Here is a 15,197-nt window from a genome sequence, read left to right as displayed (position 1 = left end):
CTTGTTTGTTGTTTTTGTTTTGTTTTGTTTTACCTCATTCTCACTGATCTTACCCAGGTCCTATGAATGCTGAGTAACCTCTGAGTCCTAGCCCCTGGCACAGGGGGGTCTGTTAAAATTCTAAGGCCACTGTGAGTCACTAGTAACTTTGTTGCCTGCTCTAGAATGTTCGGTTCCCCCATTTAACCTGCTCCCCTTTAGCATGTGGCTCTGTTAACTCTTCCTTCCTTTGGTTAACGCTCCTTATAAGACAAAGTTTCTGGATTTCATCCTCTTTGGTCTATTTACCCCTGTTTTCATCATCTACCTCTGCCTGTGCCTGGCATGTGGAGACTCTGTCCTTAGGGTGCACTTGCTACCTTTTGTACATCTCTACATGGTATCGTATCCATCCAGTTTCTCGTATGTCTGGGATGGGGTCTCTTGCAGCCCAGACTGGCTCAAACTGTTCAGGATAGGCTCCTCTTGGCCTTGAACTTGTGACAATCTTCAACGGCTTCTTAAGTGCTGGGATTACAGGTGTGAACAATCACTCCTGGCTAATCCTGTGTTTTTAACTACCACCTCCTTACTAGTGATTCCAGAGCAGTGCTCACTCATTTAATGACTGTCACATAGTCCTTCAGTCTCTGACTGACTGGCATTTACCTCTGGTAAAATCTTAAGAAGCTCCTGTTATGACAGCCACACCCTACAGTATGATCTGATGGCATTAATGCCCCTGGGTCTGAGAGGAAGGAGATGTCTCTAGACAAACATTTTAAGACTTTATATATTGCCTTTAAAAAAGTATGCATCCTTAACATAACCTTTTCTAGGTTGACCAGATTGTAGCCAGAATTATTTCTGGATTAACCACTGAAAGCTTTCACTGACATCATAAATCTTAAACCGTAGTATAATACTAGAAACTTGCTAAAGTAGCATGAGTGTGGTTGCTAACCTAGGGGAACCATGTGTACAGAATCAGCTGGGTATGGTGACAAACATCTAATTCCAGCCCTGGGGAGGAAGAGGCAGGATGATGGAGTTCAAGGTCATCTTTGGTTACACAGCAAGTTCTAGGCCAGCCTGTACTACAAAATACCTCATATCAAACAAACGACCAATACACAAAGTGTTTTAGAAAGTACACCTAACTCTAGAGACATGAGCACAGAAGGAGAAGGCACCTTCTAGGTGATTAACTCAATCTGATAGGAATTAGATTCGTGACTCTTAAGGGAGCACGCAGCACACTTGATCACTGTGCCCAGGTTTGAATATCTGCTGACAGAGACGCTTTCAAAAATGATGCATGTGGCTTGGATAAGCAGTTGGGCGTTGAATGTTAGTCTTTCTACTGAGATGAATGGGCTGTGTCTCCCTCTATCTTTTCCTTCCAACTGCTGATAGTTCCTTTTTTTTTTTTTTTTAAACATCTTAATTCAGGGCTTGAGTTAATATCTTTTGACATAAAATTTCCAACACTTGGCAATATTCAATCAAAGCCTATTTCTGGATTTTCTATTTTTCTTTGATCTGTTTATTCATGAACCATTACAACATATTTTCTTTTTAAGATTTTTTTTTTCCGGAGCTGGGGACCAAACCCAGGGCCTTGGGCTTACTAGGCAAGCGCTCTACCACTGAACCAAATCCCCAATCCCTCTTTTTAAGATTTATTTCTATTTTTAAAATTATGTGTGTGTGTATGTGTGTGTGTGTGTGTGTGTGTGTGTGTGTGTGTGTGTGTGCGCATGGTACATGTGTACGAGTGCAGGTGCCTGTGGAGGCCAGAAGACAGTGTTGGATCCCCTGGAGTTGCAGGCAGTTGTGAGCTGCCCGACATGGGTACTGCAAACCAACCCTACGTTCTCTGAAAGAGCCCTTATCTGCTGAGCCATCTCTCCAGCCCCACGCCACGATGTTTCATTATTGATGTTTTAGCGTTCAACAGAACCAGACTTCCTCATGAATCTTTAATCTTTCCAACATTTCTTAGCTTTTCTTACTTATTCTTTATGTAGTGCTACAATCTAACTCTAGAAAAATGACTTTTTAAAAACTAGTTTTAAAAATTTTTAAGGGGTTGGGGATTTAGCTCAGTGGTAGAGTGCTTGCCTAGCAAGCGCAAGGCCCTGGGTTCGATCCCCAGCTCCAAAAAAAAAAGAAAAAGAAAAAAAAATTTTTAAAATTAGTTCAGAACAGACAACTTTCTTTTTCTTTTTCTTTTTCTTTTTTTTTTTTTTTTGTTCTTTTTTTCGGAGCTGGGGACCGAACCCAGGGCCTTGAGCTTCCTAGGTAAGCGCTCTACCACTGAGCTAAATCCCCAGCCCCAACAGACAACTTTCTAATGCTGAAATGTCCCATCCAAGAACATGGGGGTATACTGTGTACTTTTATGCTTGAAAATGTTAAATAATTCGCTCATCTTGCATATTTCTTGTTAAATTTATGTCTGAATATTTTATTTTAATTTTTTCTTATAACCTTTGAATTTTAGTTTTATATGCTCTTTGAATTTACTCAGTCTTTATTTTTACTGTCTTTTCCTAATTTGGGGAGTGTTATCTAGATATCTTTTTTTTTTAAAGATTTATTTATTTTATTTATATGAGTACACTAGCTGTTTTCAAACACACCAGAAGAGGGCATCTGATCCTATTACAGATGGTTGTGAGCCACGTGTGGTTTCTGAGAATCGAACTCAGGACCTCTGGAAGAGCAGTCAGTGCTCTTAACCACTGAGCCATCTCTCCAGCCCTATCTAGAAATCTTAATGGTTTGATGTTTTACTATCAATTTTGATGCTTCTTTTGTTTGCTTTTCCAATACAGTCTTCCTCTGTGTAGTTCTGGAACTTGCTTTATAGACCACACTAGCCTTCAACTCACAGGAATCCCCCTGCCTGTGTCTCTTGAGTACTGGGACTGAAGGCGTGCACTACCACTGCCCAGCTCAATTTTGATACTTTCTAATGGTTTTTTAATTGTTAAATTGTGTTGAATTCTTCTTATTCAATGTATTAATGTATTTAATGATAAATAACAGATAGCAAGCAGATTTTTTTCTCTTGTTTCTTTTTAAAAGATGTGGTGTGTGTGTATGGGTGTGTGTGTGTGTGTGTGTGTGTGTGTGTGTGTGTGTACACTCATGCAGGTGACTTTTGGAGTCCAAAAACGGGCAAAGGAATCTTTGGAGCTGCAGTTACAGGCTGGGTGCTGAGAACTGAATTTGGGTCCTTAGAACAACAAGGACCTAAGCCCAGAGCTTTCTCTCTGGCTCCTTTGTTCTTGTTTCTGACTTTAGCAGGAAGCTTTTTAGTAATTTGTCTTTAAGATGTTGGAGGCTGGGTCTGGTGGCATGCTTTTAATCCTCATACTCAGGAGGCAGGCTGATCTTTTAAATTCTGCACAGTGAGTTAATTCTAGACCAGTCAGAACTGTATAGTGAGACCCTGTCTTGAAACAAAACAACAACAGCAACAACCCAACCAAGAAAGAAAGAAGAAAGAAAGAAAGAAAGGAAGGAAGGAAGGAAGGAAGGAAACTAGGGAAAACAACATTAGTAAAAATTAAAATCAATAGATTGACCTACCAATTAATGTCTTCAGAAATTTCAGCTCTTGCATATGGAGACTTTTTTCTTCTGCCTTATCCTTTAAATTTTTTGTTTGTTCTCCTCTCCTCCTCTTTTTCCTCTTTCGCTTCTTCTTTCTTATTGAGAATTTATCTACTGGTGGCTTTTTGCTTATCTGAAATATTTTTGCTTCAAAGGTTTGCAATTAGCTCTACAATTCCCTTAATACATTGATAACATTATTCTATTGATTTCTGTATATTACTGTTCCAAAATAAATGATGGAGAATTCAGCTGTCAGTTCCTTTGAATATAATCCATCCTCTTTCTCTGGTGACTTTTAAGATCCCCTTTTGCTTTTAGCATTCTGCACCCTCACTCTGATGTATGTGGACTTTTTTTGGTCAGTATTTGAATAGGCACCTTTCAGGCATTGGATAACGTTAACTCCTTTTCTCTCTGGGCTCTTCTGGTAACCCTCAGACTTCTGGGGCTACTTTTGGGATCCTTTTTCTTCTCTACTGTTTTATGTAACAAATTTCTGTCTTAAGTCATTGCACCACAAGTTTATGTGAAAATGCGATTTATTTTCTTGGCTTTAACTAAATGAATATAACTGTTAAATATTTAGCCCAAATTGAACTCTAGCTTTCAGATGCTTATTCACACTTAGCCATCTCCATAGTGCCTTGAACGTGCACAGCTAACTGAAACTTTTAGTCACATTTTTAAAAAATAAATGTTGCAGTTTTTGTCTTAACTAAGCTAGCTCCCAAATAATTGAGACAGGACTAGGAGAGTTATATAACAAGCTTTAAGGGCACAACAACTGAGCAGTACTAATCTATATTAATCCTCCAAACTAATCTGACTACCTTCTAGCCAAAATCCTCTCAATCCTTGCATTTTATGGCTTTCTCTGCTCCAGGTGTTTTTCCATGGTGTTTCTAGGACTCTTTCCGGAAGCTGATTCCTCAGTTTTTCTCTCTCTCCTCCTCTCTCTGGCTGGGAGGAAGCAGAGACCTTTTCTCTCCCTGCTCAGTCATTGGCTGATCAACTTCTTTATTGACCAATCAGGAAATAAATGGGGAGCAATGTTTACACAGCACTGAGGGACAGGAGTTGCAATCAGAACAAGGTTGCAATCAGATATGTTAACACAGAAATCAGCATTTGAATAATACAAGAATAATCTTTATAAAGTGCACATAACATTATGCCTACAAGAAGTCATATCACTCCCAAACCTGCTTCTTCAACCTTGCCCATTGTCATAAGACACCAATTATGTGTCACTCAAGATGCACCCTTTCCCTAACCATTTTGTGTCAGTAAGAAGCACTTTTTCAGTATCTCTGGACCACCCTTCTCTTGACGTTACAACACTGTATTCACTCTCTCCTTGGATTTCTTCCTTCCTTTTATTCTGATCTGTTTCCTATTGTGAGAAGGATCGTTTTAAAATTTAAATCAGATTAATTTAAAAATTGTTCTGCTGCCTTTTGGATGTCTTGTCACCTTTTGGAAACAATCCAGTCTCCTGAAATGACAGTTCAGTCCTGCATTAGGGCTGCACCTCTGCCATTATTGCCCCGATGTTGACTGGCCTTGTGCCACCCTGGTCTACAACATGTTGTAGCTCAGATGTTCCTGCCTTGGGCTCTGTCATAAGATTGTGCCATCTGCAAATGCTGACCTTTATGAGGACAGGAACTGCCCTGGACACCAGTTGTGTTCTGTTTTTATAAAGCTTTATTGTTATTTTAATTATCCATACTGGGTAGACTTGTGCCCATGAGTGCTGGTGCCTGAAGAGCCTGTCATATCTCCCTGGAGCTGTAGCTCCAGGTGATTCTGAGCTGCTGGATAAGGTGCTTGGAGCAGTTTGTGCTGTTAACCATTGAGCCATCTCTTACCCCCTGCCCTGTCTGTGTCCTTTTTCATAGCAGAATACTCAGTTGTAGGATTAGTGCTCATTTGCTAATATTTACATACATGAATTACATTGTGCAAATACATTGTCTAATACTGTTGGTACATTGCACAGGAAGCCACAAAAATTTATTTTGACCCAGAAAAACCTTCTCTTGGTGATGATACTGATGATGAAATTGACTTTAAGAAGTCTAAGATTCAAGAAAAGGAAGCACCACCACCACCATCTGAAGCAGCAGCAGAAGCAACAGAAGCAGGAGAAGCAGGAGAAGCAGAGGCAGGAGAAGCAGGAGAAGCAAAAACAGCAGAAGCAACAGAAGCAGCAGAAGCAACAGAAGCAGCAGAAGCAACAAAAGCAGAGGTTACAACAGAACAGGTAAGATTATTTGCTGGGCATAGTGATGGGTGCTTATAATCTCAGTCACCTGGGAGGCTGACACAGGACTCTTTTGTGTCTTGAAGTTCAAGACTTGGCAACTCAGTGAGAACAAAACAAAGTAATGCAATCAAAAAACCAAGAAGGCAAATAAAAATGACATGTGATTATTTAGCATAAGTTTCTTCCTTCCCTCTATCTTTCCAAAGACTAAGTGATAACAAAAATAGAAGATGGAAGTTGATTGCTTCAACCTCCTTTCCCCATCCAACTGTAGCCACACCACCTGCAGGTATACTCATCCTCCCAGGTGTAGCCACACCTGCAGGTATACTCATCCTCCCAGGTGTAGCCACACCTGCAGGTGTACTCATCCTTCCAGGTGTAGCCACACTTGAAGGTGTATTCATCCTTCCAACTGTAGCCACACCACCTGCAGGTATACTCATCCTCCCAGGTGTAGCCACACCTGCAGGTATACTCATCCTCCCAGGTGTAGCCACACCTGCAGGTATACTCATCCTCCCAGGTGTAGCCACACCTGCAGATATACTCATCCTCCCAGGTGTAGCCACACCTGCAGGTATACTCATCCTCCCAGGTGTAGCCACACCTGCAGGTATACTCATCCTCCCAGGTGTAGCCACACCTGCAGGTATACTCATCCTCCCAGGTGTAGCCACACCTGCAGGTATACTCATCCTCCCAGGTGTAGCCACACCTGCAGGTGTACTCATCCTTCCAGGTGTAGCCACACCTGCAGGTATACTCATCCTCCCAGGTGTAGCCACACCTGCAGGTGTACTCATCCTTCCAGGTGTAGCCACACTTGAAGGTGTATTCATCCTTCCAACTGTAGCCACACCCGCAGGTGTATGAGTACACCTTGTGACATTTTTTTTCTAAACCCAAATATACCCCATTAGCTTCACTCATTCACCTCTTACTAACAGCCACACAATCCACCCCACAGCCTGCTGCTGCTTTTCTCTCCCTTTCTTACTAGATTTTCCAAAAGGAAGTTTAACCTTCCCTTTGGTTGCCCCTGCTTTAGCTTCTCTGCTGTGGCATTCTCTCCTTCTCCCAATCTCTAACTTTTCTCATCTCTCTCTAGAGTTCATGAGGAATTTGTAGCAGTAAAATTCCATCCTGGACATTTAGAGTGGTCTTAAAAATACAATGACAGCTAACAGTAACAGTGTAGATTACGAGTTCTATGCTGTGCACGTTGCCTAGTATAACAACTTAGGGTACATATTGGCTTAATTTATAGAGAGGAGGTTTAAGCTCCGAAAGTTGATAGACTTACCTAAAACCATATAGTTTCAATTGGCAGAATCAGCATTCAAACCCAGACGACTGTGGCAGAGGAGCCCTTCCCGATTCCTAGACTGACTGTTACTGTCTCTGGCTTTGAGCCTGTGCTTGCCCAGTGTTCTCTGCACATCTTGATTTATGTCTCTGCACATTAAGTGTTGCCATGAAGACTGGCAAGCTGGCTGTCAACCTGAGTTCTAGCCTCAGAGGCCTCATAAAGGTGGAAGGAAAGAAGTGACTCCATGAAGAAGTTGCCTTCCTCCTTCTTTCACTCATGCATGCCTCACACACTAATAATAGTAAGTTTTTAAAATGTTAGTTTGACCCCAGATTATATTGTATTCAAAACAGAGGCAAGGGGACAGAACAGAATTATGTATAACACCCAGCCCTCTGTTTTCAAGCATTTTCTGTTTTATTTTTTGATAAAGTGCTTGGTTTATGGAAGACCAAATACTTTTCCACTTATTTACAGAACACATTAAAGTTATCACCACCTTTGAACTTACTTCAGGCCCTTTCCTCTCTACTTCATGAGTACCTATTCAATTTTCAATTTTTTTTTTCTGTGAGCAGGGCCCCCTTGTGTCTACACAGTCCTTAGAACACACCTTTATGCTGACAGCCATTGTATGCTGTGATTGTGCCTCCTATTACCTGCCTTTCTGGCTGTGCTGAGTTTCTGTATTAGTCAGGGTTCTCTAGGGGAAGGGAATATATATATATATATTATATTATATATTACATATATACATTATATTATATATGTGTGTGTCAACCTGTATGTATATACATATATATTATGTATATATATATATACATACATACACACATGCACACACGCACACACACATATATTATCTCTCTATATGGTATGATATATGGTTAGGGGTTAGTATTAGGGAGTCATATATGACTCTTATTTTTCCATCTTGACGTTATAAAAAAATTCTCATTCTTTTTTTCTTGTTTCTCCACAGAAAGCTCATTATAGGACCATGGTAGACTGAAGCAGCCCTTGCTTGGCTTCTAGCTCTCTGCAGAACACCATCACTTTAGGGGTCTGCAGTGAGCTTCAAGATCTACGAATCTAGCAGTTGTTCAGTCATATCTCAGCTGGCCTTCAGTATAGGCTTGAATCCTGAAGGAAAAGACTTGCTAGCAAGAGTGAGAGCAAGCAGGCAAAAAGAGAAGCTTCCTTCTTCTAGGTCCTTTATATAAGTTACCTATAGAAAGGAAGTGCTGGCCTATAAAAAGGACTTAGATAGGTGTGACCCAGATTAGAGGTGGATCTTCCCACCTCAAAAGATCTAGATTAAAACTGGGTTTTCCCACTTCAAATGATTTAATTAAGAAGGTGTGCCCAGCTGCTTTTGAGTATTAGTTCCTGATGTCCAGATGCAGTCAAGCTGATAGCCAACAGTAACTATCCCAGTTAGCGGTCTGGGATGAACCTCTTCATTTTACTCAAAATTGTCTCCTCCTGTCCCCAGTTCCCCATCCCCATCTTTGTCTGTGTTTGGAGCTAACCTTCAAACACTATTGAATAGAGACAAATGGGAAGCTAAAGTTTCAGACAGGGCTCTGGGTGACTTGCTGTGCTGTGTGTCACACTGACTGGCTAACAGGTCCTTGGCTTTCCTGTGCTCTAGGAACCTTCGACATCTACAAACGTGAAAACCATTCGATACATTAAGAAAGATGAAAATATTCATAGCAAACCTCTGCTTGAAGAAGGCATATTTTTAACCTGGGTATGTAACTTAAATCCAACTAGGAAATCTAAAACTACTTCATATTCTTTGATAACAATAAGGGTCTAATGTAGCTTTTAAGAGTTCTTCCCCGGTGATTCCTAGTTAATATATTTTGCAGATTTTTTTTTTCCTTCCAGCACTGTCTTTGGAAGCCTCTTGTTTTCCCATTTTGACTTAAAAAAAAAAAAAAGCAACTCAAAACCAAAACCAAGCCAAACCAAACCAAACCAAAACAAATTCTCCTCATTCTCTGTCTTCTGTGTCTCCACAGAAAGCTCATTATAGGACCATGGTAGGCTGAAGCAGCCCTTGATTGGCTTCTAGCTCTCTGCAGAACACCATCACTTTAGGGGTCTGCAGTGGGCTTCATTCTACCAATCTCCTGAAATCTGGTGCTACACTTCCTGTGTGCGTTCATAATGTGTATTTTTCTGGGTTGGGGGAGGAAACCAATATACATCACCAAATTGCTCCATTAGAAAAATTAGGAAACTTTCAATTGTTTGACGATGTGATTCCTTAGACTGGGTGGTTGCCTGTGGAAGTGAGGAGGCCTGTCAGCAGAGCAGTGGATGGCACGGAGAGCACTTAGGTGGTCAGGCCTGTGGTGGAAGTGTTTGCAATGAGTTCATCCAAGGTCATTGTTAGGCGATAAAATCCACCGAAGATAGAAAACCTTGCATAAGTCATGTGGGGCCAGCGGCACATTTCCCTGAAGCGGAGCCCTGTGAGGAGTGTCTGAAATAGTGCTCTATGTCTGTCAGCACAACTCTGAGGCAGATTCAAGGATGACGGTGCAAATGGAACACAGGATCTTAAGGCCAGTCCTTTGAAAATAAACTGCAGGGATGCCGGGCCCAGCCAACACAGTTCTTTCTTGAACTTGTTTCCCTGAAGTAAAAACCTGGCTATTCCATCTAGAGGAGGCATTGGGGTCAGATTTTGGAGGCAGGCAGGAAGCAGAAGGGAGCTAGAAGCCTACTGCTTATGGGGGCAAAACTGAGGACCATTGGTCTGGGGCTCACTGCTCTGGGGTGCTACCTGTGTTAACGTCTATCCTGTGACCCAGTGCCTGAGAAAGCCAGCCAAAAGGAAGAGCGACGCCGTTTGCTCCGGGGGTTTCAGCCCACCTCCATCCATCCCTCGGCTCCAATGTGCCGGTGCTTCAGTGTGCACACAGTGTGGCAGGAGGCATGTGATAGAGCAGGGATGCCCTCCTCAGTGGCAGGAAATGGGAGAGAGGAGGGTAGGAAGGGCATAGGAAGAGGGAGAGAAGGAAAGGAGGAAAAGTGGGAAAGGAAAGAAGAGGAGGTGAGAGGAGGGGGGAAGGGGAAGGGATAGAAAAGGGACCAAAATGTAGCCTCCAAGGTAAGTCACAAATGACCCAGCTCCCAAAATCTCCATTATGTCCCACACTGCCACAAGCGGGGAACCAGGTGCTTAGCATATGACCGTGGGGGACATTTCGGATCCAATAAGCAGTGCTGACTCACCTCTCTTCCTTGGGAAAGGCTTAATTTTATTAACTCTTAAAATGCTTGGCATAGCAGCATTTCGGGTCCCTGTCTGGGACACAATTATTTCAACATCTCATTGCAGAGCAAACTGAGACTCTGAGATTTCAGACCAACTGGTGGAGATACGGAATGTTTAAATTCAGCAGGTACCACCAGAGGGCTATGCTGAGAGGGCTCAGCACACAGGGTTGCCTGGAGCTCAACTATTCTAGCCAGCTAGCAACACATTAGAAACAGGCTACATCAGGGTCATCTTAAATTCTTGGGTCCTGACTGTCCACAAGGAATCATAGACATATCAGAGAATTTACCTGATCATATGTGAAAGCCCTTGGAGAGGCAAACAGGAGGCAGACTTGGGTTCTGTAGTATTGTTTAAACCCAAGATTAGATATTCTTCCCTTACCTATCGCTGGAGCTGAAGGACTGGTCTGAATTTTCACACCATCATACTATACCCCAGGCAGAGATAAGAAGAGCTGTGACTGATCTGTCCATTTTATAACAATAGGGAAGACTCCTTAAAAGGTGGCTTCAGAAAAAAAATGTGTCAAAAGCAGTTAGGGCACAAAATCTGGCAGGGAGTTTGGTGGTACGAATGGTAGCTACAGACAGTGGGCCTGGATACAGACCTTTGCAGAGGCACTTCTAAGCCAGAGAGCTTAGACCAGTCCAAAGCTGCTAGGAAGGCTGGGAAGAGTGAGCCCCACACGCCAAAGGTAGAAGGTCCCAGAGAGAGACGGGCTTAAAGCTATAGCGGACGGGTGTAGGTAAGGAAAGGCCGCATGCACCTCTGTGAGTTGTGCCTCCACATTCACCTCTGTCAGACACTCAGGCAGAAGAGGCTCATTTCCAGTAGGAGGTCATGAATACAAGCACGGTGTGCCAGGTACCAGTTGTGAACTCTGCTGCATACAAATCAGTGCACTGACACTGACCTACCCCAGTATTCTCTCTGCGTGCCAAGCTCACACCTTTGGGCAATTATGGCATTCCCTAAGGGATGTAAAAGTCTTGCTGGATTTTGCAGTGTTTTGCAGGAAGGAAGAGGAATTATGAACAGTGAATTATTAGTAACAAATGGTGAACTGTTTCCTTTAATTCATTAGAGAGACATGTTCACCCTTCTTACTTTCCAAGAATTCCCACATTTCTTATTTTGTTACTGTTCTCCTACCTTTCCTTCCCCCACACTAGTGTCTTTCCCTTTCCAATCTACCTGTCTCTATTGATTTGGAATCTGCTGTGCTATCAGCTCACAGGCAATGCCCATAGAGTTGTTGGTGATTGGGTTGTGAGCAGTCATCTACCAGATAAATATGAGCAATGGGAAAGAATATTTTAGACAATTCCTGAAGACACAGACCGATAACTGTCCAGTCACTTCACACATTTTCTTTGTCAGAGAGAATCAGCTAAGCAAGGTGTATTGGAGCCAAAGTATCTTGAAATAATGCATGTACTTGAACATATGCAGGACAAGCTAATGTAAGTATAGATACCACGATGGTAAGATGATAAAGCCTGTTGGCCAGAAGTGTGGCCAAGCAGCCCACACCTGTTAGCTTACCTCTGTCCTGCTTGCTTTGCTCTCACTAGTGGGATAGCTACCTGAAAATCATTGGCTTGAGGCAGTGAACTGTACTGCTGTGGCAAGAAAATCTTTCCTTAGCCCACAGTGGAGGTGGTAGCTAGTGTGGATATCTGTAATGTGTACCTACATCAGGAAGGAAGTTGCCTCCCATCCAAGTCAGTGGGAGACAACTTAAGGAAAAGAATGGACCTGGGAGAGAGTAGTGTGCTTGAGAAAGAATGTTCTCTAACCAGAGTTGGGAATACAATACAGCCAAGATGGCGGACAAATATGAGAAGACTCTCTCATACAGATGTGATGTGTACCCTACACTTAATGTTTGTTACATTTACTGTGTGTGCATGTATGTGTGTGTCTGTGTATGCCTATGTATGTGTGTGTTTGTGTATGTATATGGCTATGTGTATGTACTGGTATCTGTGTGTCTATGTGTGTGTATCTGTGTGCATGTATGTTTGTGTGTATATATATGTGTGTGTATATGTGTGTGTGTGTGGGGGGGGGTGCGTTGCATGTGGAGATCAAAGGACAGCTTCCAGAAGTCAGTTTGCTCTTCTGCCATGTAGGATTAATTTAGATTGGCAGGCTTGGCAGCAAGTCCTTAGGCCACTGACCCTTCTTACCAGTCCTACCATGTACTCTCATAAGTAGAAAGCACGTCTCATACTGGCTTTCTTGATTATAAATTCTAGTTTTAGAGGTGCTAGAAAAGAAAGGACACTGCTGAGTTTAGTTTGTTGAGTTCTATTAATTATGTGAAGCTAAAAGCAACTACTGATGAGGGTTCTCTGGCTATTGAATTATCTGAGATCTTCAGATAGACTGAAGTCCAATCTCACTAGAAGTGAGAACTCTGGTGACTCTGACATGGTGTGGAGTAGCTCCTAGGCCTCAGGTCTCCACTTGTGGCCAATGCCCCATGCCCCACGCCCCCACACTCAGACAGGCACATCTTCTCTCACGCTGCTCTCACAGGAGTTTCTGTGGGAAGGAAGGACCCCTTCTCACCACCCTCTGTTGTTATTTCCCTGGACTTCATCCCCACCAGACAGATGGATGCCAGGACCAGAGAGGCAGAGGAGAGGTTTGATGAGGTGAACGAGGAGCTTCATCACACCATCATGAAAAACAGAGATCTAGAGAAGGAGCTAGAAGAGCTGGTGAAGAAAACCATAAAGGGGTCACACATAAAGATAGAAATCCCCAAGGAGGAGAGCCCGGATAACAGGGGAGAGAATGAAGGAGATGAGCACAAACAAACAAAAAAGCCCCCAAAATCCACAAAGAAAGGTGAGACTCGTTTTTTACATTTTTATGAAGAAAACTTGACTGCACCACAAATATTTTAAGAGCATGAGTATTTTACATCTATTATATATGTATAGGAGCTCCACATGCACAAATACATGTATGTGCACCCTACAATGTGTGCATGTGCGTGTGTACCTACACGCGCGCGTGCGCGCACACACACACACACACACACACACACGAGCGCACGCACGCACAAAAAGTATAAAAGATAAAAAGAGATTGCTAGAGAATGACACCTGACATCAGCATCTGTCCTTTATATGTTCACAGGTGACCATCCCCATAATGCATGCACCACACACATACATGTATTGCACATACACATATACAACACACACATACACACACACACACACACACACACACACTAAGTAGCAATAGAGTTCTATAAATACACTTGTGGGAAAACATTTAAATTTGATAGTACATATATAGACATTCCTTTGAAGCTTGTATTTACTTCTACCTAATAATTTCATTCTGAAGAAATTATGTGGGCATTGTGGTGTGTGCTGTAGTCCCAGATACTCAGTAGGCTAAGGCTACAGCATTGCTTTGATCTCATGGATTTGACAACAGTCTGTGCAAAAGCAAGACACCATCTTAAAAAAAAACACAAAAACTAGGGCTGGCATGATAGCTTAGTGTCTAACAATACTTAGGCATTAGACTGATGACCTAATTTCAATCCCTAGAACCCATGTTAAGGTGGAGAGAAAGCACAGTTTCTACAATGCTGCCTTCTCACTTCCACATGTATACCACAGCACATACAACTCTCTAACGCACACACACACACACACACACACACACACACACACACACACACACAAGCAATACAGCAGGCAAACAAAGGTGAGTAGGTGGAGATGACACCCAGCTCCCACAAACAGCTGAATCCTTCAGACTACCTCTGTCACTTTCCCCTCATGTTTAGTCACCTTTTAATGTCCATGCTATGAGAGCAGGCTTGATGGCTAGAGGTCTCCTGTCCTCATCCCGAGATGCATCTCAGTGTGGGTGTTCAGAGAGCTAGAGAGGGTAGGAGACAGCAGACAGGCGCAGGAATGAGCAAACGAGGACACCGAAGACTAACTCTGCTTGAATAATCTCTTCTTTGTTACCAGCTGCGGAATCCTTTATCCTAGGACCATGAAATCAAGTAATTAACTGGCCACACGTAATTCTGAATAGCCAATTTAGTCATTAGTTGGATTGGACTTACTCAGGCCAAATGGCGTTTAATACTTTTTGAAGTTAAAAACTTTTAGCACATATAGGATACCAGTCATAACATATTCTAATCGTTTTTGTCTCTTTAGAAGCACAGTCGATGGACAGTTCTGAAACTTCTGGAAGTCGGACTAAATCTAAGACCAAACCCAAATAGCCTCTCCGGAGACTGGGGTTCACGGTGGCTGTGTCCGTGAACATGCCTAAGGATTGCTGAGCTGTAGCATTGGCAACGCGGCTCACCCGCTTGGGCTCCCTTAGCAACAGCCATTAGAAGCATGGCAGAGGCCATAGGAAGTCGGTATATGAGTTTACTTGTCAGATTAAAAACAGCTTATGAGAAAGTATGCCAGCCTCTTCAGTTGCTTTCCCCAGAGCTCTGTTAAAAGCGTTCATTTCTATGAAGAAAAAAAATGCCATAGACTCAGCTCTGGAAGGAAGGGAATAAGCAGCTCTAGGTCCTGACTCAGCAGAGAGGATCCCGTTCCTTTGCGTACATATCAGCACAGATCTGAGTTTTCTGATTGTAGGCACTCTTACGATCTCGCTGACCTCCATGATAATCCTTTAAGTAGGTAGGGGGAAATGCTATT

General features: G+C 42.6%; 1 protein-coding gene across 2 annotated transcripts in view; it reads left to right on the top strand.

The window, feature by feature from the left end:
* Window positions 1–14,949, top strand: part of Axdnd1 (axonemal dynein light chain domain containing 1) — a 71,908-nt gene extending 56,959 nt beyond the window's left edge. For both annotated transcript variants that reach the window (NM_001430801.1, NM_001430802.1), the window contains 5 exon segments: window positions 5,609–5,872; window positions 8,842–8,943; window positions 11,869–11,951; window positions 13,106–13,347; window positions 14,694–14,949. In NM_001430801.1, coding sequence (NP_001417730.1) covers window positions 5,609–5,872; window positions 8,842–8,943; window positions 11,869–11,951; window positions 13,106–13,347; window positions 14,694–14,761 — 759 coding nt within the window. In that variant the 3' untranslated portion in view covers window positions 14,762–14,949.
* Window positions 14,950–15,197: the final 248 nt, after the last annotated feature.

The sequence above is a fragment of the Rattus norvegicus genome, chromosome 13, assembly GCF_021556685.1.
Source record: "Rattus norvegicus strain SHRSP/BbbUtx chromosome 13, alternate assembly SHRSP_T2T, whole genome shotgun sequence".
In the NCBI taxonomy this organism is placed as follows: domain Eukaryota; kingdom Metazoa; phylum Chordata; class Mammalia; order Rodentia; family Muridae; genus Rattus; species Rattus norvegicus.
This window is presented reverse-complemented; position numbering and strand designations above follow the sequence as displayed.